This window comes from Apostichopus japonicus, chromosome 16 (assembly GCF_037975245.1).
Source record: "Apostichopus japonicus isolate 1M-3 chromosome 16, ASM3797524v1, whole genome shotgun sequence".
Lineage (NCBI taxonomy): Eukaryota > Metazoa > Echinodermata > Holothuroidea > Aspidochirotida > Stichopodidae > Apostichopus > Apostichopus japonicus.
In genome coordinates, this window is record NC_092576.1 from 28,408,652 (window position 1) to 28,433,610 (window position 24,959).

The 24,959-nt window shown below is 37.4% G+C and overlaps 2 protein-coding genes across 2 annotated transcripts; both read right to left on the reverse strand.

The window, feature by feature from the left end:
• Window positions 1-1,614: 1,614 nt before the first annotated feature.
• On the reverse strand, window positions 1,615-7,484 carry LOC139981973 (metalloproteinase inhibitor 3-like). The gene is made up of 5 exons (XM_071994432.1): window positions 7,251-7,484; window positions 5,705-5,815; window positions 4,825-4,983; window positions 3,254-3,378; window positions 1,615-2,870 (listed from the first exon to the last, which is right to left on the reverse strand). The coding sequence occupies exons 1-5, from the start codon at window positions 7,375-7,377 to the stop codon at window positions 2,697-2,699; spliced, it is 696 nt and encodes a 231-aa protein (XP_071850533.1). The 5' UTR covers window positions 7,378-7,484; the 3' UTR covers window positions 1,615-2,696.
• Window positions 7,485-18,186: 10,702 nt separating this feature from the next.
• LOC139981970 (metalloproteinase inhibitor 3-like) lies at window positions 18,187-24,704 on the reverse strand. Its single transcript, XM_071994429.1, has 5 exons — window positions 24,449-24,704; window positions 22,199-22,315; window positions 20,688-20,858; window positions 19,090-19,214; window positions 18,187-18,756 (listed from the first exon to the last, which is right to left on the reverse strand). The coding sequence occupies exons 1-5, from the start codon at window positions 24,573-24,575 to the stop codon at window positions 18,565-18,567; spliced, it is 732 nt and encodes a 243-aa protein (XP_071850530.1). The 5' UTR covers window positions 24,576-24,704; the 3' UTR covers window positions 18,187-18,564.
• Window positions 24,705-24,959: the final 255 nt, after the last annotated feature.

The following is a 24,959-nucleotide window of genomic DNA, read 5'->3' on the forward strand; positions in this document are numbered from 1 at the left end:
TTTTTCGTTTCGCTGCGTGCTGGTCGTCTTTTTGTGGTTTTTTGAATGTTTGGGGGGTTGGGCGTTTTGCGTCTGCAGGTCGACGGGCGTATGTTTTATTGGCTCGCTTCACCTGAGTTTCGTTTGTCAGAATGGGATGGTTCGGTAGTGCCGTTTGGCCGTGCCGTTTTGTATCCCACATGGCGGGTCACGTAAAAAGCACACTCTAACAAGTATAATATGATCATGTTCGTATTTAAGATGCAACGTACAGCCTCAACTGTTCCAACCAGCTGTTAAACTCCTCACTGTATTCTAGTAACTTTGCTTTTTCCAAAAAGCGTGTCGTTTACTTTATTTATTGCTTAAATAATTTAACAACTAATACGAAGATATGAAGTGCAGTTTGAATGTGCTCAAGGCGGTTTCATCCTTAAATATTTTACTATGGTTTATTTTTGAACCGAACCAACCACGGAGTTTTCCATTTAGTCATATATTGTATCATACCTCATTCACTTTTCTTGCACACAATAAAATTCAAGAAGGCAATACACGTTTGCTGTATTTAGTTAACAGTATATCGAGTAACTGTTAAACTGTCAAGTTTGTCTAAAAATGGCATTGAGACAGGCAAGACAATTTTCACATGACTCTTTAGTTAACATTGTTTCGACAAAAGCATTTAAAGGTGAAACTAAATACTTCTCATGTGTAGCAAACTGAGCTGTATTCTTCAGTGCTAATAGAATGTCCAGGTGATGATATATTTAAGAAAACACAGAGATGGAAGCACGATGATAAAGTTCTGAATACAAGAAGAGCAAATACTGGAAAACTCCCTGGCAAAGTCATAAGTTTATCCACGAATTATTCTATAGGTATAGCTAACGTTTCTTATCTCATCAGTATCTCGTTATTTGAATGGAGACGATCTAATAACAAAAACTAATTTAGGAAGTTGTTGATCTTTCTAATTTAATATGGTTTGCTATATCTCATTAATATAAAAATAGCACAGTATCAAAATTGCAACATATGCCATTTGTTTCTTAAATTATTTGATTGTTCCCTTGGAAACTGTTCTTCAATATTTAGTATTTGGGAAAGAGCTTTTACACTATCACAATGTTTAATATAATAAGTACACGTACTCACACGTAAATGGGCATGCCATGCAATGAAAGCCGGTTTAGACCTCGTGAACGTGGTTGTAAAGTATTCACAATTCACAGAGGTTGATATTGTTTAATTTACATCAGAATTTCAGTTTTGCACGTTTTAATTTTACATAAGTAAATAACTGAGTGCTGCAGTCGCTTTATAGTGAACGTTCACTATATTTTGTAAAACAGCAGCCGAAGTTAATGAAAAACAAAGAGGTTACTACTATGTTATTTTACACTGCCCTTAAAAATAGTTTATGTACAACACTGGTCAATTTCATGAAACATGTTTCATGAATTAAATTTGTATTTACCAATGAAGCTTTGGGTAGATCAGGGCCAAAGACGGACGTGTTTCTCTGCCTTAAATGTTCCCCGTGATTTACACTACATACATGAGTGTGTTTGCAATTCTGGTGCATCTACTGATACCAAAACATGCTAAGAGAAGACATTGACTCATCATAGATTGTGTATGCTTTACTTCTGTAGTTTATATCATTTCTTAGTAACCGTTACTTTAATTACAAAGTCTTTTCCTATGTACCAGTGAGAAAAGAAGAAAAAATGTTAGCAAGCTGCTTATCTAATGCCAAAAAAACATGACAATGTTATAGGATTTAACTTTGCGATGCTAGCAGGATCATCTTTAGAGGCTACTGAAACGAAAATAAACAAATAAAACATTAATATACACAGATGATCTGACCGTTTGACCAAGTTAACGGTCTGCCTATCTATGTTTCTTGATGTGTTCTTAGCTTGATTCATTTTAGGTCGCCTCTGAAGGAGATCCTAATAGGACCGATACATCCGTCTCTCTAACTTCAACATAATTTCTAGCTATATCCGAGACACAAAATAGACAGCTATAAATGTAGAAAAATGGTTGAAGTTGACGCTCTGGAAGGTAATGGCTAAACTTTCATTATAACTACACTAAGGATCTAGAAAATAGCTGAAAGGTTAACAATACGGAACGTTATAGCCATACTTTTATTGTAACTACACTAAAGATCGAGAAAATGGTTGAAAGGTTAACACTCTGGAAGGTTATGGCCATTGTGTTATTATAACTTCACAATAGATCTAGCAATTAGCTGAAAAGTTGACACTTTGGAACGTTATGGCAATACTTTTACCATAACTACACTAAAGATCTTGCTTATATATTCTTACTACCATAGCTCTTACATGAATGAGCCCGAGGGAATGTGTGGCCTAAACTTCGGTATGTGACAGATACATTTTCAATCGTTTTTTTTGGACAGTATCTAGTGATAAAAGATTCTAATTTTAAAAGAATAATAGAGTCTATAACAAAACCATATACTAGTAATAAAATTCAGAAGGTTGCTATTGAACTGGCCGTGTTTTTCTATATTAACCTAAACGGTAATAACTCGCTACTATAATACGGTTTTAAGGAAATGTTGAACAATAACAAGATCAAGGCAAATTTAAGCTTCCCAAATAAAATCAAAAAGAAAAGAAAACTACAATGTGTAATTGATACTTTTGGGAGCCGCCTATAGTATCCGCATCATGACTTTAATGATTTCTCAAGCACCTTCTGTAGTCTTTTCCTCCGAGCCAGTCGCAAATGCCTCCCTTGTTCTTGCCGCATCTTGCAAAATCAATTTCACAGTACCGACTATAGAAGTGGTCAAAATCCAGTGTACAAATTCCTTTAGTTTTATCACAGTAGTCGTATCGCCCGCATATCTGATTTGAAGAAAAAGCAAATACAAAAATATGTAAATATAAATTGTTGGTTTTGCGACTAAGTAAACAGGTACTGTGATTAACTTGTAAATTTATTCCATGTCTGCCTGAATATAATATTGACGTCACACTGTTTACGAACCAGACACATTTTGTAACAGAAACCCCCATATTCGATTTGTTATACGACTGAGAAATAAGTTACTGCGATGTACAAGTGATTTCATTCCATGTTTACCCGTATAATATTGTTGAGGTCGCACTTTCTACATCGTTCATGGTAAGTTTCAGCCGAGTCTTGATTTTAAACACGCAGTATTTAATAATCAACATCGTCGACGTAACCCTATGACAAGGTCTCATGCTTTTGATAACAAACTTACTGAACATTCATTGCAGTTCTTCCTATACTGACGTTTCAGCCCTTTAAACTGTCGCTTGGTGATCTGATTAACGGTCCTGTAATATCCGCATACTCCGAGTGTCAACTGGTCATTAATCACATCGCCTATAAAGATGAGCCAAAAACATGGTTACGTATAAGAGCACATCTCACGATATAATGTACATACTGATGTAAGGTATTAAAGAAAAAATAAATGCTAGGTCACAAAGAATTATTACTATAAGTATATACACCAAAGCTTCATAACCTTTCTTAGTCACCCTATACACTCCTGGGTTATGTTTAGTTATATTTTAATTATACGTCACATATTCCTTCATCATGAAATTATCATATTTAAAACCGTGCGTAGAGAAATGGTTTCAGATGGGGGAGTCGTACTTTGCTTTTTAACAATCGTTAAACTGTTAAATTTATGACCGCTTACCTTTTGTTTGAATGAACCATCTTACGCTCACAATTATACTATTTTGTTAGAAGAGTAGAAAGGAGCGGTGCAGCAATGTAAAAGGACCCTCGGGGTGTCCAAATTCAAACACACACAACAATTGTTGGATTTGGGTGACATTTCATTTGTACATTTTGCACCTCAACATGCCCGGATATGACACTATCAGGCTTTCCGTTAATCCTTTTTAGGACAGGCTTTCCCTGTGTCCTATAGAGGATTTCTTTTAAATGTCCATTTATGGCCAGTATAACTGGAAAAATGTTAAGTGTGTTTATTTATTTTTCGATTTTTGTCACCCTGCTGGAAGCGGTTGTACCGCATAAGCATGTTATAAATGAATGTACCGTACCCAACGATTCTAATTAATACCCAATGCGGGCCAAAAATAATTAAATTTAACCAACATCAGTGACAATTTGTCCTATAATAACAGATGTATACTCAAGCGCTTTTGAAATATTTTTTTATGTTTAATTTTATTGGCTGTGTTTAAGGCCCCCGCTCCCCTACCCTTGCTCCCTCCCCGAGTACATCATTTCGTGGTGTCTGCTAACGATTATTATGCAGAGAAAGAATATATTTGTTTTCTTTTTGTTCTTTTCAGAATACATCTTAGAGCCCTTAATGGTGTCCAGGAGCATCCCTCCTTCCCAGTAGCTGCAAGGTATCCAGACCTGTTTGTTGTCTCGTAGCGAGTTCAAAGCAGAAAACCACATCTCAGAGATAATTTAAATTTCAATGGAGTGTATTTGAAAGTCCCTGTATTCTCCAGGGACTGATATATCGTAAACCTAACGTTCTAACCACCAGGCAACGAAAGACAGTTCAACCACGTAATCTCAAAGTATTCTCGTTCGCACGAAACCACATCATGTGATGTCGCAACTTCCACACGGTCATTTTCCTTTTATACCAAATATGTGCGGTATTTCATTTCATTACCGGGCATATGTTATTGGGTTTTTTTGTATAACGTACAAATATGAGCATTACTGTTGTTTTAGTGTCACTGTTTATTCTAACAATATTCAATATATATATGTAAATATTGTAGCCACTCCTATTGAGGAGAAAGGAACCGTGTTTTTCACTCTTACCCATTATCACATAACTGTAATTGGTAGCAAGTCCGACGAAGCAATCAAGCCCTATACTGTCAGTGACTATCTCGACTGTCGTTCCCTTGGCAGTCAATCCGTTTCTTTTATAACTCTTTTCGATATCCACGGTGTAGACAATCTTCTTTGCGTTAGGTGCTGATAGTTAGAAAGACAATGCAGTAAAAAGACTATGCTGTAAAATAATTTTAATCTACCTTGCCAAGTTTACGCAAATACAGGTCGATGATTGCTTGGGAAAAGGACGAGGGAGGAGCAGCTGGTTGGGAATCATGCGTGGTGGACGTATCGCAAGATTAAACAGTGGCATAGATAAGTGTTTTTCAATTCTTCTTATTCCCAACACCGCCGGTCTGATTGATTTCTTTTTCTTATTTTTGTTTTAAACAAGCCACTAACAACCGGTGTACTTATCACATTAATCTTGTCAACATTGCTGATCATTTTTATATCTTATCTTGCCATGGAAAATTCAGGAGAATAAGTAAACGTAGAGAATTCGGTTTTCTTAAAGGGAGATAAACAAATTATTTTGGTACATTTGTTAACCAATCACGTGACCAATTATCACAATTGAGTGCCCGAGAATTGTTTTATTTTTATTTAAACAAGTTGATACGGCGCATATTTTGGAAGGAGAATATTCACGCTTACTCAATCTTAACTTTATATGGCGTATTAAAAATCAATGAATATGCTAGTTTTGTATCACCAATCCCACTTCACCATTGCTGTAAACTGTTTTGCAGTAAGTGTATAGGTTTACACTTGGTAAGTTATTTTTAAGAATCTTTAGAAATGTCATGAATTTTTCGTCTTATTTCAACACTATACATAATAAGCTGTCTTTGATACTCACGAGCTGTAAGATATATCTGCGGTGGCAGGGTAGTTGTACTTTGCTGATACTGGTAATCTCTTTCGTAGTTTATGAAAGTGACATCTCCTGCTGTCACTCGGCCTCGTATGACTGTAAAATTAAGTGTTATTTTATCTTTCGACTGAGATAGCACAAAAGTAAAAACTACATGCAAAATGCTTCCATGTCCAATGCACTTTACTATAGGTATCAATTGACTTTTATCTATTTCGCTAAGGGCTTTTCATTGCACAATTGTCCGGAAAAACAAGTGTTTGACACATAATAATCCTAGACAACTTTAGAGAAATTCGGATATTGGATATCAGTTGGACATGATTTTTTCAACCAGCTGATTGGGTTGTAGGCTATCAATCACTCTCAAATTTGAGATTCCATACAAACAGATATCAACACTTAGATGAGATATGACGTCTTTCCTATTACATATAGTCAACACACAAACTCGCTCTACTTTACACCTGCAAATATAGCAGATATTCCTATCGCCAAAGGTTTACATTAAGGTAAGTAACAAATTAAGAGTTGGAGTAAAGACATTGTTTTATGAAAATTGCGTGTTTTCATGGGATAGTCTACATCCCTTTTCACTGTCATCTAATAAGATGGTTATAGTATAGTGAATTCAGTGGTGATGTTGAAATCAGCACTTGGCAATGCAGCAGGTTTCCCCATTCTACTCAACTTAATATGACAAAAAATATGACTAATTGGATGCTTGTGATAGTATCAAAATATCTAAACAATATTTTTGATTATGTAAGGTAAATTCCCTAAGAGATACTATACAGTAAATACTTATTTGAAACACACACCGACTAGTTTTTAAATTACGCTGTACCTCGAATTATGGGCATCAAACTTTATAGACATTCAGATGCATGATTTTAACAGCTGACTGATGCGCTCTTTGAAAGAAGCCATCAATTTCTTAAAGCAGCTTGTTGAGTCTGTTGGCAATTTTCCAAGCCTGTTGAATATTACTGAAGATCACGTTGCGATTGTTCACTCAGTAAATCACCTCGATTTTTCCACCAAATGAATATTCATTTGATAGTAACTATAGAACTTTTATTTAATGTTGTCATTATGCCGTCTAGAAAGCTTTCATAGTAGCAAAGTAAACACATTTCAAGACTACATGGGAAACTGAAAGTTGTTTTTTGGAATTTTGCTTCACGTTTTCTTAAATGAAAGGTAGCAATTAGTTAAGTTGATGACGTCTATTTGATACGAGAGTTTTAGCATGAAATAGTATCAAATATTGAAATACCGACTCAAAAGCTGCCTTTAAGGTCACATGAAATTACCTCTTACTTTAAGTCTTTTAAGACCTCACCATAACAACATTTAATTTAGCTATTTATTTATTCAGACGGCCAATCAACGTATTTTGGATCATCGGACCGGTTAAACACACAACATGCATCCAATATAAAGCATAACGCATATCACCTAGAGTAATATCATTAGAGTATCTGTCACACATAGTACGAAGGATAAACTGATTAAATACATTACTCACCATAGTCAGCTGCACAATATACCTCTTGAGGATGCAGTAGTACACATGTGCAGCACTGTATGTTACGAATGCTGGACATAACAAGTACAACACTCAGTACGCGGGAGAACCACATCGCCTTTGGCATCTTCTATAACGTCTCAGAGAGATAAATCTACTTATTAATATTTTCGGGCAACTCTAGTCTTGAGTCGTCAGCAAAAACGCATTGGTTTGCCGCAATCATGCACAAGGTTATTATGTGCCAAAGTACTTGTTCAACATCCGATTAAATTTCTCCCTTACCAGTTAGTGCATATTCTGTTACATAGAAGAAAAAGAAAACACATCGTATGGCTAGCCAGAAATGAACACAACCTGGGGCTTCATTTGAATTGTTACGACGGTACAGGAAAAATAAATAAATGTGATAAATGTGAAACTCGAAGTGAATGCACTAGTAGTTGTGAGGATTCATCCTACATAAGAAAGATCAAAACAAACTATTCGTCCTTATATGTTAACGTAATAACAGGTAGCCTAATTACATGTTGTAGTATCATTGGACCCCCCTCGGTGCATAGCTAAACGTTATATGAGTATATCTTAGGAATAATTCAAGAAAACGACCGCAAAAAATACATCTGGATTTTCAGACGAAATACAACAATTATTTTGAAAACTTTGAATCTTGAACGATATACCCAATTATGTTATTAACGTAGATTACTAAGTCCATATAATAAAGCTGGATTTTCTATCGATATACCAATTACTTTGATAAACCGCACAGCCGCATATATATACAAATAGATGCATACGCAAAAGCCTAAAACTTAGCTATAATGCTCAGTTTCAGTTGGTCAACAGCTCACACCCCCATTATTTTATAAACTCGTACCCCATTGTCATTTGTGCTCTTGTTTGCGTCTGACTTCACAGAGTACAAATATTCTGAACTCTCGCGAATGCACAGTTTGGCTAATGGCGCTCTCGTTTCAACACATTTCCTGTATAACCCTGGCGACAAAAGATTTTGCGGGTATATCGACAACGTTCGAGGCAATAACATCAACCACATATGATACAGCTCAGCTCCGTTACATTCTAATATACATTTATTAAGATGAACAAAATCGCCGTCGCGTCTAGGTTTTAAATGGTGATGAAAAATCTAATCGACTATGGACATCAACTGTCATTTTTGTCGTTGCTGTCTTCATCGGCGGTGCGGAAGTGACGGGGGGGGGGTGGATTAAACTCATCCCCTTGTGGACTCCAAGTTACTCGCCAGCTGGGATGGGTCCTGAGGGAGAACCCCCGGAAGCTCCGAGAAAATAAGCTCATGTTTAAAGCATATGACTTTCATTAGCATGTCACACCTTTTGATCTAGGATGGGATCCGGGGAGAGCGAGTAGGAACAACACTTCTTGGGGGGGGGGGAATATTTATATTTTTTGCAAAATCATATTGCCAGGTTTTGCAATGTTTTAGGGACCATATGTTACATCCCACCTTGGTGACGTCAAATGCATTAAAGCTGCAAACCAAACTCAGGCCCAGTTCGTGGCCGGGAACATGGGAGGAGGTCCAAGTCGGAGTCCAGAATGCTATGCGGTATAGGTTCTATGAACTCGACCGAGTTGCTCCCGGTGGGGTCTAGGTAGTGGTGCTCAGATGACCTTCAACGAGTTAAGACCCTGAACGTTTAAAATTTCCAGTGGCATCAAGGGGCCTATGTAAGAGCTTTTGTGTTATGTAACAGTTTCCCTGCATTGTTACGTATAATGGCAATGATAGCGCTTAGGCATAATGGAGACAAACACTGTATCATACGTAAGGTAGGTATATATTGTAGGTCTACATCTCCAGGAAGCGTCATTGATCACATGCATACACATACACAAGAAGAGAATGTCAGGAAAGTTTATTTCATCATATAACATTTTCAAACATAAACAGAAAAGTTACAGCATGAACATAATGTCTGAACATAATGAAGAAAGGTAAATTGAGAAGGTATAACCTGACATTAAAGTTAGCTATATCATAGTGACTCATTATATGTTGATTTAGATGTGATCACATGGTCTAAGATGGGGCGAAGCGGCTGTCTGAATTGGTCAGCAGACATCTTGCACAAGGTAGAAAAAGGATTGTTACTTATGATTGAGCAAAAGCACACGTTATATATTCGTACTTGACAATCATCTACGAGTTCCTACTAAATGTGAGACATAACTGTGACCGCCAGATTTGCAAATACTTGTAGATATTCGGCCAGTGATACAGTTTTCACACTACGAAAAAAGCCTTGGACGATACCGGCTATATACCTACTACATTTATAAAAATACTAATATAATATCATGGCCAATACCAAAAAAAGAGCTAATACTGAGCATTTAAATGTCAGAATAATTGTTTGGTCATTTGCTGCTCAACTTTGGTTGAATTTTGCAAAGTTGCCTCGACACTGTGACGAAATGTCTTTGACAATGGAGTGTACTTACTACACTTTACAAACGTTGGGCAATTTTTGACCTGACACTTGGGATATGTGTCCGACCAAAATCGGTAACTGTTTGCCAATTTTAGCTGAATATGCCAACATGCTGGGCTGAATATGTAATTTATGCACTAGTTATTGGGTTAAGTTTCATTAATATCTAACCAACAGTTCATCAGATATATATCATCAGTAACTGTCATATGAGAATAACATTAGTTGCAGAGAAAGTAGATTAAGATAAAGACAATGATTTCCCGTCGAGAGTAAACATAAAACAGTAGTGAATACAAACAAAACAATACAATAAGCATGCAATTAGTGAACAACTACGAGAGAAAAAAAAACTAAATAAGCAGAACCAGAAGAGTAACAGAAGCAGCACAGATACTGCAAGTGACATATCACACACTGTGGCCAGATCGCTTTGCACGTGTATTGCCTCGGGTAAGAAAGAATTACGGAACCTGGACGTTTTAGTATGGGGCACGATAAAACTATAAAAAGGGTGTGTGATCTCCTTTTATATTATTTAGCTTCTTCATCAGACTCTCCTCATATATGGATGAGAGTGGCGGAAGGCTTGAACCAATTCAGCGTTCAGCTAACTTCCGAACACGTGCCAGCTATGCCCTGTACTTCTTCGGCACACTGCAGAAGAATACAATACGTTGATGTGTCAAACTACAAACTGATATGTCATTAATATAAGAATAACATCCAACTTGAGTCTTCTGGATCTATGTAGAACTTTTTTAAACCGATCTAAATGGTCTACACAGTTACGGATTTTAGACGGTTCCATCAAATGACTTCCAATGATGGTACCTAACAACAGGTACTGCGTAGTTTCCAGTTGTCTCTTCTCATCTGCACTAGCCATTGCTTCAGAAGGTATGGATTTTTGAAAGGAAACCTGTTAAAATTAAAGTGGGAAATATGTCTTTTGAGAATTGGCTTGGCAGAAGTTGTCTGTATTTGTGTAGTTGATGTGAATTAACATCTCGGCTATAAATTTTTAACCATGTTAGTGTAGTACAACACGTACAAGATATGCTTCGTCTGTTTAACCTGTTATTATCAAGAACACAATGTCAACTAGTTACTAACCCCCCAAAATACCAACTTCTACAAATTACTCCTTATAATTCGTGCTGCAACCTACTATGTATTTGCTGTGCAACAGTATAGATCGCGCAATCATCAGTATATAGGTCGATCAAATTTCTCAGAATTCTGTACATAATCATTGCTGTCAGTAACATCGGGTAGAGGTCCCCCAAGAATGTATACGAAAGGTGACGTTAGGCTGCTAACTACCATGTGGTGCGTTGTAGCTTTAGTTAGTCGTACTTTGCTTTCAGCAGCTCTTAAACCTATCTATCCTTGGGCACAGTCCATCACCCAATTGTCAATGATACCTTTTTAGATTGGTCAAGCAATTTGCGCAATTCTCCAGGCAAGATCACGGAGCCTGCAACCATTCAGCCTTGAACACACCGAATGCCCTACTTCGGCAGAATGACGTCCCTGTACAAATATCGCATTCAAGGCCCATATCCCGCAAGGAACTGTGAACGAGGGCTGGCCGTGACAGGTTAACAGGGGGCAACTCATTAAGAGCGAAGTAAATGACACGCACCACCCTGCTTGGTACTATGCGGTTCTCTGTTGCTAAACAGCGCCGGGACCCATCGACGCACTTGCAACCCGCCCCCAAAACGTTCCAAATATGAACAGGGCAACCCTGGGCCAGTTACCGCTACAAACTATTGCTTAAATAACACAAAGCTCACTTTACTTCCCACATGAACCACCCTAACTCCCTCCCTCTTTCTTCAGTTTTTGGTACATTACCGCCCTTTTGACAAGCTCTGTACCACCTAACCAAATGAATGAAAATATCGCTCTCTCCCACCGCACCAGTACGCGACGCGGAATTGGGTACACCGCGCCCGGGTACTACACGATGGGCGAAACAAAAAGATTAATAACGGTGTCTTTCCCCAAGATCGAAAGCCAGCAGGTGCCAAAGGTTTTGATCCTGCTCTCAAATACCCCAGCCTTCTCGTTGCAGGTGACATCACAATGTGTATCCGTAGCCGAACCATATACCATTAATTTTGATATTCTGATCCTACCAAGACGCACCGAATGGTAAGTCTTTGTATCTTCAGCTACCAAGGCGAAAGCCCTTTGTTTTGTTCGGATTCAACTTTGCCCGGTAGCTCTCTGAAAGTTAGATAAATTCTGCGAGAGGGCACGAAAGGAGCCCAGACTCGAAACAACACACGTGACGTCATCTGCATTTGAACGCATTTCACTTTGGCATTCCTTAGCACAACGAATGGAACAAGTCTTTAGTCCCTTTCCAAGCACCGGAAGAGGACTCTCTTAACAAAACACAAAGTAATGGAGACAGAGGGCACCCCTGATGCACCTCTATCTACATTAAAACGCTATGAACAAATTCCATTTATGATCACAGAACTGAAACTTTCCTGATAAGAAACACATATCCATTTACAAAAATATGGGTGCAAGTGAAACGTCTCCAATACATTCATTAAAAAACCGCGTTCCACCATGTTAAAGTCCTTCTGCCGGTCAAGAGAGACCAATGAAGATGACAGATCACGGTCAATAACAAAGTCGGTCTATAGCGCTTCAAACACAAGTTCTACTGGATGCAATGACCCTTCACTGCACAAGTCTGGAGATGACCCACAAGATGCGGCATAGCCAGTGCAAGGCAGTTGCACAAAGCCTTAGCCAGCAAACATTTAACAAGGTAATCGAACGCTCGTTATGATGATCCAAGGGGTCCTCAGACTTGGGAAGCAAAGTAATTATGCCAAACGTTGACTTTGGTTTGACAGTCCGTTCAGGAAGGCGTCTTTGACTACGGCTCTGATGTCAGGTCCTATTATTGCCCAAAAGGTTCGGTAGAACTCCCTCGGAAGCCCTTCCGAACCCAGGGACTTGCTATTCTTTATCTTTGAAAGCGCCTTCCAAAGCTCAACAGTGGTTATTCCGCCCCCTAACATATCATTGACCTCATGGGGAATAGTTTGTGAGATTCCCCTCAATATATCGGCCTGTTCCGACCATTCGACATTGCCACGCATAAACAAATTCGAATAATAATCTTTATACACGACAATGCCGTGAGGGTCACTGACCACGGTCCTATCAGTAGTGCGCACAGATGGGACGCATCTGTCACCCGCCGTTGAGCTAACAAACTGGTAAAACCTCAGTTAAGGGCGCTCCTTAGCTTTCAATACCTAGACACAGCCCTGACGCACCGTGGTAATTTTCATCGTGATAAGTCTGCAAAGCGATGACAGCCAAAGAGTCGTCAAACTTCACCTCCGCGCACAGCTTTGATAATTCTTCTCTCCGCCACCGTGCGCGGGTCACACAATATTTAACCGCGTAGCGTTTAATGTGGAAGTTGACACCATCCCAACATTAGGATGTAGAGGCAAAGGCCGGCTTGAAAGTTTGCTATCCATTGTACCTGGTTTCGAAACCTTGGCGGAACTTTTCCTCGCCTAGTATCTGACATTTAAGTTTCCATAGGCCCCGCCCGATCGGGAAAATGGAAGTCAAATCAAACCGTGCTACCACAGTGTCATGGTCAGCGAGCGGACAGCTCAGTGTCACGCAACTCGAACATGTAAGACTAACGGGCGCATATGCTCGATTTATTTTCGACACATCTTCCCCATTTGGCCTCACCCATGTTATACCCCGTACTACACGGGTGCATATGCCTCAAGACATCAGCTAAAAGGTGTGTGGAAGTGAATCTGTCCAGTTATGTGATCCCAGCGTCGGGACTAGCAGACACAGAAGCCCCGGATTCTGCCAAGAACTGACTCTGAGACACAGTTTAAGTCTCCGACCATGACACATGGTGCACTACCAGGAATGAAGGAAAGCAGCGTGTCAAAAAAGTCTCGTCTATGAGAAGACCGATTGGGAGCATACACAGTACAAAGGGAGATATTACCCTGTGGATACTTGTAAAGAATGCAAAACAATCGGCCCTCGTGATCCGTCTCCACCCTAGTGCCACAACCCGCCTGACGAGGTGACAGAAGGATGATAGTGCCACAGGATGAAGCAATCGAAGCATGCAGCTCACCACCCCACTCATAAGCCCATAGAGGGACATCTTCCAAAATGTGTGTTTCTTGCAGGCAAACGCAGTCGACCTCCATTGACTTGAAATCACACTTTCTGCATTCTCACTCCATAAGGTGGATCTGTTATCCTGCATTATTACTTTGCAACATTACTTTACACAGACTAATATGGAAGTATTAAACTAAATTAGGGGCGTGGCTTTTTCTCAGCATTTCCAGAGACAGCGATGACACCATATAAGTGGAGCGCAAAAATAAAACAAGCAAGAGAAGAGTCTGCCATGAGCCTTTCAGATCCCGGAAATGTAATTTTCCAGAAATTTCAAGTTGCATAAAACACTCCACTTTGTTCCAGTCATTAGAGGCGAAAAACAAAATCAAAGTTGATTCTTAAGTCAGGAGTATAGTACTTTCCACTCTGGTAGCCATTATATGTTTCTGTGTGAAAATAACACCTACTCTTTCAAAAAAACGAAATTCCAATTTAAAGTCAATTTAAAATATAACATGAATGTATGAAGACTTACAAATGATCAGCCTTTTGCCGTACAACAAACAGCGCCCCCACATTTTTCAAGGCTTCACTGTTTAAACACACGGCGAAACACTGCGTCAGCATTTTCCCAGGTCAATTTAATTACATAAATATATATATATATATATATTATGGGGAAGTTCAACAATTCTCTTCTCACTGGCTCCGATGATATCAATTTAATTACCAAGGATATTTTAGATCTCGCTGACAATTTTAAAGACAAAGACCCTCCTTTTTCGTCTGGACTTTATTTACTATTCTTGTCGCAAAACCACCATTGTGTAGATAGATAGATAGATGATTTATTCAGCCACATGCATAAAAATACAATGGAAATTGTTCAAACACAAGAGCTCTAAAACAGACATGAAATTGAAAACGCATAACGATGAAACACATATAAAAAGTGATATTGCATGAGTAATAAATACCGGTAAAAACAAGGCTAAAGAAAGTACAGTAAAAACAAGGCAAAAGAAAGGAGGCATATGTAGAAGCAGTTGTTAAAGAAAATTTCCTGCTTTGAACAAGCCCATTGGGCCTCCAACTCCTCTGATAATTTCATTAAACATTCTTTGGCCAGGAATAAACTACACATTTATGATTATAAACTTAGGGGTATTATCATTGGATCTAGACTAGAGCTATGTGGGTGGAGAAGGGGGAAAGAATACCGAGTACTGTTTTCATCTTCAAAAGCGTATTAAATCCTTTAATGTAATTTATAAGCTGAAAACTTATGATTGTTCTTTCATCTTTCATGGTCCAGACATTCTCTCCAATTTGCGTCCGTATTATGAATCCCTGTAGTATAGTGAAATGTGTAACCCATCTCTGCTCCTTGACAATCTGCCTAATGTCAATGTTCTGTCGAATGAAAGTGCTGCCAGTAGTGATGGTAAATTAAGTTCTGGCGAGTGTTACTCAGCCTTAAATTCACTTAGTAAAGGTAAGAGCCCGGCAGCAATGGTTTATCAGTAGACTTTTACATACAAAACAAAAATGGTCAATCATAGCTGATATTGTAACCAATGCCTTGAACTTTGCGTATGATACCTTATTTCTTTCTGAAGCTCGCAGTGTTATTATTAAAAATAGGTTTATTGGAGAGAACATCCGTTGTATGTGAGATTTAGATTAACGTCACTGCTTTTTGTGTGTATTATTATTATTATTAGATTTTGAAAAGGTCTTTTACCGTCTTGAATGGAACTTTATTTTTGATTGCGTATATTTTTAATTTTTAACAACAATTTCAATAGATAGATTCGAACGTTTTATTCTAACTCTCCAGCCTGTGTTATTAATCATGGCTTTTCTTCTCCATCCTTCAAACTTTCTAGGGGAGTTTGTGAAGGCTGCCATCTTACTCCATATATTTTATCATTTGTGTAGAGGCACTTGCTATCTCGTATATTACGGTATATTATAGGTATTTCTATTCTAGGACTAAGTGTAGACTAATTCAATATGGTAATGACACCTGCATTTTATTATTATAGTACTTACAACAGCCTTCAGGCCACAGTTGATATTCTGAAAAGTTTGTAGCTTTCTTGTGGTTTGAGAGTAAATTATGACCAGTCTAATATTTTCCCGTTAGGTCCCCTTTCTTCTAGGAAACACAGTGTTTTTCTTTTTGTTGACATTTAATCCTGTCACGGTCTTGAGCACCACATTTGATAACTGTCGTGATCTCTTTTTTGCCTTAATTATCCTCCAAAGTTATCCCGTTTAAAATAAATGTTTAAACCTATGGTCCGCTCGTGGTCTAAACCCTGTAGGCAAAATTAAAATCTCCAAATCAGTTTGTCGTCTCGTTCCAAATCCTTACTGTTCACCCGCTCCCTTTATCAAAGGGTTAGAGAACTTATTCTTTCTGTTCCTTTGGGGTGGTTAACTCGATCAAATTCAGCGTAGTACGCTCATTGCCCCTACGAGTTTGGGTGACCCAAGGGGCCATCCATATTCATTCTTTTATCCGTAGCTTGAAATGTGTGTGGGTAAGACCGTATATCGAACAGGTACATGCAGATTGGAAACGTTTTTCGTTACCTTAAATTTAACAAATATGGCAAGAATCTTCTTTTTAAATGTCAGTATTCTTGTGATGATATTCTTATTCCTAATTCATTTATTAATGATATCTACTCTGCTTGGGCTTATAATAATTTTAGACCTGTATAAAATAATCCACATTCCGAAATTATTAGGAATAACTCCAGTATAAAGGAAAATAGTCAGACAGTGTGTTACAGCTTTATGTATCACAAGGGTGTTATAACCATCAATGATCTGTTAGATGACGACTAGATACCTTTAAACTTTGTAAACTTTAAACGTATTCATTCTATAGAAGTTTTCCCTTTCACCTTTTTAATGGCCTTATTTCTTCTATCCCCGGGCACTGGAATAATAACAGGACCCCCACTGTTTCCCATGTTTTGCATACCAACCCTTTTGACAAGATTTAACTTAATTTCTTCCTCTACTTGTTTGAATGAATGTACCGGTGATTTTGATTTAAGTGATGAAAAGTGGCGAAATATTCGTCTCATTCCTTTTCTCTCCTTAAAAATATACTTAAATATTTATATATTTATATGTTTCGCATACCATCCGTTTTGACAAGATAGATATATATATATATATATATATATATGTAGGTATAAATTTATTTTTTGTAAATTATCCGTAAGGATTCCAACTAATATACTCTTCATAAGTAGGTTTTTTTTTCTGATCAGTAACCATCCCAGAAAGTCGAATCGAATTAATCATTGTTGAATATCGCTTGTATATCATCTTAACAATTTCATCGTTTCAATGATTTGGTTTGTCATCATCATGCAGGCGAATTTAAGTGTAAATCTGATCCAATAACAGTGAACAGCTGTATTTATAAAGCAAGTTTTCCGAAACTTTTCTCGGCTACTCAGCTTGCAGTCGGACGCAAAATCCAAGTCGGTCGCCGAATCGATCGACATTTCTCTTGACAAATGGTAAATGTACAACTCAATGGTCAATATCATGAAACAAATTTAGAGTATTATAAACTAATTTGTGTTCCACCGATGATGCGTTGGATATATTAGGGCAAGATAGCGGGGGGGGGGGGAGGTGATGGGGTGAGCTTTTTTCTTTGCCCCTCATACAACCATACTAATCCTTACCACTTGCCTCTCTTCTTACTTTGGTAATTCTGGTGCAGCTACTGATAAGAAAACACTCTAAAAGAAGACACTGTATCATCCTTGATTGATTATGCTTTACTTCTACTGTAATAGTGAAAAAGGGGTGAACAAAAAGAAGAAAACTGTTAGCAAACTGCTTGTTTAATGCCAAAAAATACCTTTGTAGGTAAATATGAACATTTAGGAGACTTGACGTTTCATGCTACCAGGATATTCTTTAGAGGCCAAATGAAGCGAAGATAAACTTACAAAACATTCCAATACAAAGATGACTCGACTTGTTCAACTTAACGATCTGTTCATGTGTGTCTCTTAATGTGTCCTTAGTTTGTTTCAGTTCATAATTTCTAGCAATGTCCGCGACACAAAACAGACAGTTATGAAATTAGAAAAATGGCTGAAAGGTTTGACACTCTTGAACGTTATGGCCAAACTTTTACCATAACTACACTAAAGAATTTGCTTATATCTTCTAACATCTCATCCCATAGCTTGTACATGAATTAGTCTGAGGAAATGTGTGGTGTATGCATTGGTTTGTGACAGGTTCATTTTCAATCGGTGACAGTATCAAGTGATGCAACATTCGAATTTTTACAGAAATAACATGACTTGAAATTATTACAATAACAGATCAATTTAGAAGTTTGCCGTTGAAATAGCCGTGATTTCTGTACTGACCTAAACGTTAATCACTCGTTACTATAATTCGTGCAATCGACTACCGTTATCATGCATAGTACTACTAACGCATCGGTATGCCACTGGTTGTGCATGTGATATGACTTAACGTCATAAACTAAACGTAAAGTACCATTTAAGGAAAAATGTTGAACATTAACAAGATTAACAAGCAAATTTAAGCTACCCAATTTAAAGCTTAACTACAATTTCTAATTGCTACTTTGGGAGCTGCCCTATAGTATCCGCATCATGACTTTAATACTGTCCCAAGCACCTCCTGTAGTCTTCTCCTCCGAGCCAGGCGCAAAACCCTTTCCTTGTCTTACCGCATCTTGCAAAATCAATTTCACAATTCCCACCATCGCCGTAGAAGCCGAAATTGTAGCTGGCCGATCCAAATGTACATATTCCTTCAGTTGAATCACAATAGTCCCATTGCCCGCATATCTGATTTGAAGAGAAAATCAGTAACTGTGATGTACGTGTGATTTTATTTCATTACTGCCTGAATAAAACATTATCGTCACACTGTTAACAGACCAGACACATTGCAACAGAAACCCCCAAAATCGATTTGTTATGCGGCTGAGACATATGTTACTCTGACGTACTGGTGATTTCATTCCATGATTGCCCGTATATAATGTTGACGTCGCACTGTTTACCTCGTTCATTGTAAATTTTAGCCGAGTCCTGATTTGTAACACTTTTCGGTATTTAATAATCCACATCGTCGATGTAATCCTACGGCAAGGCCTCATACTTTGATAACAAACTTACGGAACATTCCCTGCAGTTCCTCCTATACTGACGTTTCAGCCCAAAAAACTGTCGCATGGTGATCCAAACAAGATCCCTGTAAGATCCGCATGGTTCGAGAGTCAATTCGCCATTAACTACATTGCCTATGGAGATGAGCCACAAAAATGGAAATTAGATATTAGAGCACATCTGACGTACGTACTTGTTATTATAGGTCAACATTTTCTTATCATGAACTTATAATGTTTACAATCAAGGAAGTGCGCAGAGAAAAACGCTCAGAAAGAGGAGCCACACCTGGCATTTTAAGAACCGTTTAAATGTTAAAAGAATCAATGTAAAGTTAATTAACCGTCTAACGCTTATAGTTGGACTATTTTGTAAGTAGAGAATAAAGGAGCGGTGATATAAAAGGACCCTCAAAATTAGTATCCAAATTCAGCCACACCCAACAATTGTTGGATTTGGGTGAAATTTCTTTTCAACATTTGGCACCTCTACATGTCCGACACTATGACACTATCAGGATTTCCCTAAATCATTTGGAGGACGGGCTTTCCCTGCTTCCTGTTGGGGATTTCTTTTGAAAGTATTTTTTGGTCAGTAAATCTGGAAAGAATCTTAAATGTTTATTTCATTTTTCGATTCCTGTCATCCTGTTTTGAACAAGGCGCAACCCCCTCTTTTGGTCGTAGAAAAAGATTAAGATGTTAAGTTATACATAACTGGGTTCCCTCCTTTTGAAATATTTGGAAAATGGAGACCGCTTCGATGTACAATGGTGCTATATTTTCAATTGTTGAAACCATTTATGAAGATATTTCGGTTGTTATTGTTGCACCGCATAAACATGTAATACATTCTTATACTGGACATAATGATTTTAAGTATTAATGTGTCAGCCAAAAATTGGTAAATTTGACCAACATCGGTGACAGTTTGTTCTAAATTACATAATGTATACTCATGCGATAATGAACTATTTCCGATTATGTTCACTGATTGTTATTGGCTGGGATTACAAACCCCCTCTTACCACCTCTCCGAGCTACATCATGTGTTGGCGTCTGCTAGCAATTATTAAGCACATAAAGACAAATATTTGTACTGTTATTGTTCTTTGCAGAATACATCTCCGACCTATAGCGGTGTCCAGGGGAATCCCACCTTCCCATGAGTTGGAACGTGTCCAGATCTGCTTGTTGTCTCGTAGCGAGTTCAAAGCAGAAAACAACATCCCAGAGAGGATTTGAATTTCAATGGATTGTATATAAAAGCCCCTGTAGGTTCCTGTCACTGATATTTCGTTCCGTTTACCTTACGGTCTACCACCAGGTAACGAATGACAGGTCAATCACGTAAATCTCAAAAGTAAATTTGATGGCACGAAACATGTGATATCACAGTTTTTGCACACTCATATACCAAATGAGTGCGATATTTATTACACTATTAGGGTCACTACCTGGTGAATACTATTGAGTTTGTTTTGTATCACGTGCAAGTATGTACGGTCCCTGTTTAAATTTACAATAATATTAAATCTAATAACAATTATTGCTACTACGCATAAAGTCAAACATGAGGACGAACGGAACCGTGTTTTTCACTCTTACCCATTATAACATAACTCTGATTGATATAAAGATCGACGGTGCAAGCAACCCTTGCTTCATGAGTGACTATGATCTCGACCGTCTTTCCCTTGTGAGTCAAATAGTTTCTTTTATATCTCTTCTCAATATCCACGGTGTAGACAATCTTCTTCGTTGCGTCAAAACCGACAGCTAATTGTAAAAGAAACCAAAAAGAAAAGAAAATAATATACAGTGACATCAATCTGACCTACCTTGCCATGTTTAGGCAAATACAGGTCAATTCTTGCAATGGTTAAAGGAAGTTAAAGGGGCAATTGGTTGGGGATCGAGGTGGTGGACGTATCGCAAGATTGAACAGTGGCATAGATGAGTTTTGTGCAATTCTTCTCATTTTCAATACCGCTGGTTTGATTTCTTTCTTCTTCTTTTTGTTATAAACAACCACTCACAGCCGATGTACTTATAACATTAGTCTCGTCATCCTTGCTGATCATTTTAATCCCCAATCTTTTCATTATCAATTCAGGAGATAAGTAAACTTAGAGAAATCGGTCTTTGATATTATTGAGATCAAATTTATTTAAGCACTTTTGACTATTAAGTGACCAACTATCACAATTGAGTGACCGAGAATTTTAAAGTTAAGCAAGATGATACTGTGCGCATATTTTTAAAGGAGAATCTTTAAGTTGACTCAATCTTTACTTTTTTCTGGCGTATTAAAAATCAATGCATATGCAAGCTTTGTATCACCAAACCCTCTTTACTATTGTGGTGAACGGTTTAATATTAAGTTTTTAGGTTAACGCTTGGTAAGTTGTAGCATTATTACTCCAAGCCTAAACTATTAATCTGTTAATTTTAGTACACTGTTCACGTTTAATACACTCTGAAAAGGAGTCATTATGATTTTGCTATTATTATTAATCTCGCAAAAGCGCTCAATCGTATTTGAGAAACCATGTACGATCGAGACCGTTCAAGCCCTTGCAGAAATAAAACTATAACACTTTATGCAAGTAAATAATCATGTAAAGTATTGTCGCTGAATACTGAGAGTATTTGAATGGTTTCAATTATAACAATGATGATACGAGAATCAAATTCGTTATCATTTTCAAACGAAGGCTTTCTCTATAACTGGCCAAACTTACATTTAGCGGAACAGACGAGTCTGGCTGTGAATCAAACACTGAAAGAATGCATTGACCTCTTGGGAACCTCGTGCTAACTAAATATGATATCTCATCGTTAACATCATCTCTGACGTTTTTTTTTTACCTTCAAATTAACCGATCAGTATACGAACATTTATCATCAGAAATGTGTCAACCGCGAATTGCATTCCTTTGTGACGACTTGCTAACATTTCTGTAAAACCTTGACGTTTGTAGGCGTGTTTCTGTTACATACTTATTTGTTAGATAGATCAAATATTAACGATGATCGCAAGATTTCATCAAGACTTTAGACATGTCATGAGTATTTCAGCATATCTCAACTCTACCCAGAACGTCTTTGATACTCACAAAATGGAAAATAGTCACCAATGGGTGATGGTCGGTAACTGTGGCTTTCCTTAAAAAGGGATTCTCCATCGGAGGGTATGATAGTTACATCTTTTGCTGTCACTTGGCCTTGTATGGCTGTGAAAATAAGTATTATATCATCTATCGACTGAAATTATACAAACGGAAAAATTACATGCCCAACGATTCCATGCCCATCGAATCTTTAATTATAGGTAGCAGTTGATATTTATCTTCTTCGCTAAGGCCCTTTTTTTATATCAAGAAATGTCCGAAAATGAGAAATGCTTGACAAATAGTAATCTTAGATAACTTTAGAGACATTCGGATATTGGATAACAGTTGGACATGTTTGGTTCGACCTTTCAACATGCTGCTTGCGTTGTTGACTTGTGTAGTAACATTTATTTTGTGAGTTTCCGTAGTGTTGTATGTTACGTAGTATTTGGTGTAACTTTGTTTGGCCATACTTCAAATTGTTCAGATTCAGCTGCTTATTTATTGGTCGACGTTTGAACGAAGTCATTGCGTGATTGGCTTGTTGAACTTTCGTGATTTTGTGTTACGTTATAGTCCTCTTCAGTGTCCATTTGGTATATAATTATATATACATACTCGGCGCACACGAATAAAATGGACTTCTGGCGTTGGTTGCGTCTACTAGTATATTTTACATGCCAGATATTTAGCCATCTGAAATTACTTGTATCTTGTGAAATGGTTAGAAAGTAATGCTGTTTGTAATAGGGACCAGCTGAAGTGTTTTTTATTTCATTTTCTTGACGTTAAAGGGCTAAAGGAGGTACGTTATTGCCTATACATTAAATGCTTTCTTTGTGTGTCTTTGCTGGTTGACGTTTGTGCAAAAGTGAAATTTGTCTAGCTTTATATGTCCCCAAAACAAACTATAAAATGATACATTTTTGTTTAATGTACTGTAAGTGTTCTATTTTTGTATTTCGATAGTTTTACGGAGCAATGGAGTCTGTGCGTCTGCGAATCAAATAATTGCGGTGACTCCGATTTCTGTATACTCGTCCTTATTTTCGTTATCCCACGACGGTTACAGCTTGTATTTAAGCACCATCAGAAACGTTTCCACAGAAACGTTCTTGCACTAACGTTGTAGCAGGTTCACTTTGCAAAATTTGAGATCCCATGCAAAAATATATCAACAAGAGGATGATACCGTGAAGTTTCCTTTTACATATAGTTAACACACACTCGGTCTTTTGTATTTATCTATGAAGGTTTATATTAAAGTTAATTACAAACTAAGTGTTACAGGTATAGAAAATCTCCATGAAACTCGCATTCACAAAATATAGTCTACGTCACACATCCCTTTTCAGTTTATTCTTGTAAGGTGGTTCTAGTATAGTGAATTCATAGGTGAATAGTTGAAGTCAACACTTGTTAATGCCGCAAGTGACTCTAGTCTACTCAAGTTAATATGACCAAAATATGACTAACTGAATGCTTGCGATAGTTCATTAGTTCAATGCATAAAAATATGAAAACCATTTCTTTGATTCTGTAAGGTAAAATCTCTAAGAAATACTGTACAGTATATACTCATTTTGAGCACACCAACTAGTTTTTAAATTATGCTGTTTTTCAAATTATGAGCATCAAACTTTATAGACATTCAGATGCATGATTTTTTTTAATATTTTATTGATACACCTCTTTAAAAGAAGACATCAATATCTTAAAGCAGCTTTTTTATATTGTTGGCAATTTTACAAGTATTACTTAAGATAACACTGCGATTGATCACTAAGTAAATGACCTCGAATTTTCCACCAAATGAAGATTCATAGGATAGTAATTATAGGACTTGTATTCAACTATTATCATTAAACCGTCCAGAAAGCTTTCATAGTATAAATGCAAACCCATTTAAAAACTAAATGGGGAAACTCAAAGTTTTTATCGTAAGTTTGCTTCACATTTTCTTAAATGAGAAGTAGCTATTACGTTGATGACGTATACTTTTATAAGAGTTTACAATAAAATGGAATGTTTTAAGAACTCACAACATGAACGGTTAGTTTAGCTATTTATTTAAGCTACTTTTTCTCTCAATTACTTCAGACGGTCAATCAACGAATTTCAGATTTTCAAACCTGTGATACAGGCACAATGCATCTAGCAAAAAGCACAACACATATCACCAAAGAAATATAATTAGAATGTCTGTAAAATGTAGTATGGAGGATAAATTGATTTATATAATATATTACTCACCATAATCAGATGTACAGTATTCCTTTTGAGGATGCACATCTGCACATATGCAGCACTGTATGTTACGAATGCTGGACATTAGAAGTACAACACTCAGTACGCGGGAGAACCACATTGCCTTGGACATCTTCTATAACGTCTCAGAGAATTAAATCTACTTTTTTTGGAGTTCTAGTCTTGAGTCGTCAGCAAACACGAAATGGCTTGCTTCAAACATGCACGCGGTTATTATGCGCCACAGAATTTGGTCAACAACCGATTACATAAATGAAAGAAAAACATTCTGTGGCTAGCGAGAAAAAAATTGGTAAATATACACAACCTTTCGTTTTGCGGTTTCATGTTAACTGTAACTACGGTCATGTGAGTATAACAAACTGTTTCAGCCTCAAACACAATGGCAAATGGAAATAAACAACTTTTACGGTGAATAACAACCCAAAAGGAAAGTGAAAGGATTAGGTATCTGTTACCGATAAGTGTATATTCCGTCACAAAGAAAACAGACTGC

Excerpts from the sequence above, each read along its gene's own strand:
- LOC139981973 (XM_071994432.1), bottom strand. The coding sequence starts at position 7,377 with ATGCCAAAGGCGATGTGGTTCTCCCGCGTACTGAGTGTTGTACTTGTT. Across the intron at positions 3,379-4,824 it reads TTACAGTTATGTGATAATGG|GCGATGTGATTAATGACCAG; the intron begins GTAAGAGTGAAA and ends TCATCTTTATAG. Across the intron at positions 2,871-3,253 it reads AGAACTGCAATGAATGTTCA|ATATGCGGGCGATACGACTA; the intron begins GTAAGTTTGTTA and ends TCTTCAAATCAG.
- LOC139981970 (XM_071994429.1), bottom strand. The coding sequence starts at position 24,575 with ATGTCCAAGGCAATGTGGTTCTCCCGCGTACTGAGTGTTGTACTTCTA. Across the intron at positions 20,859-22,198 it reads TGGTGACTATTTTCCATTTT|CTGTCGGTTTTGACGCAACG; the intron begins GTGAGTATCAAA and ends TTTTACAATTAG. Across the intron at positions 19,215-20,687 it reads TCAGAGTTATGTTATAATGG|GCAATGTAGTTAATGGCGAA; the intron begins GTAAGAGTGAAA and ends TCATCTCCATAG.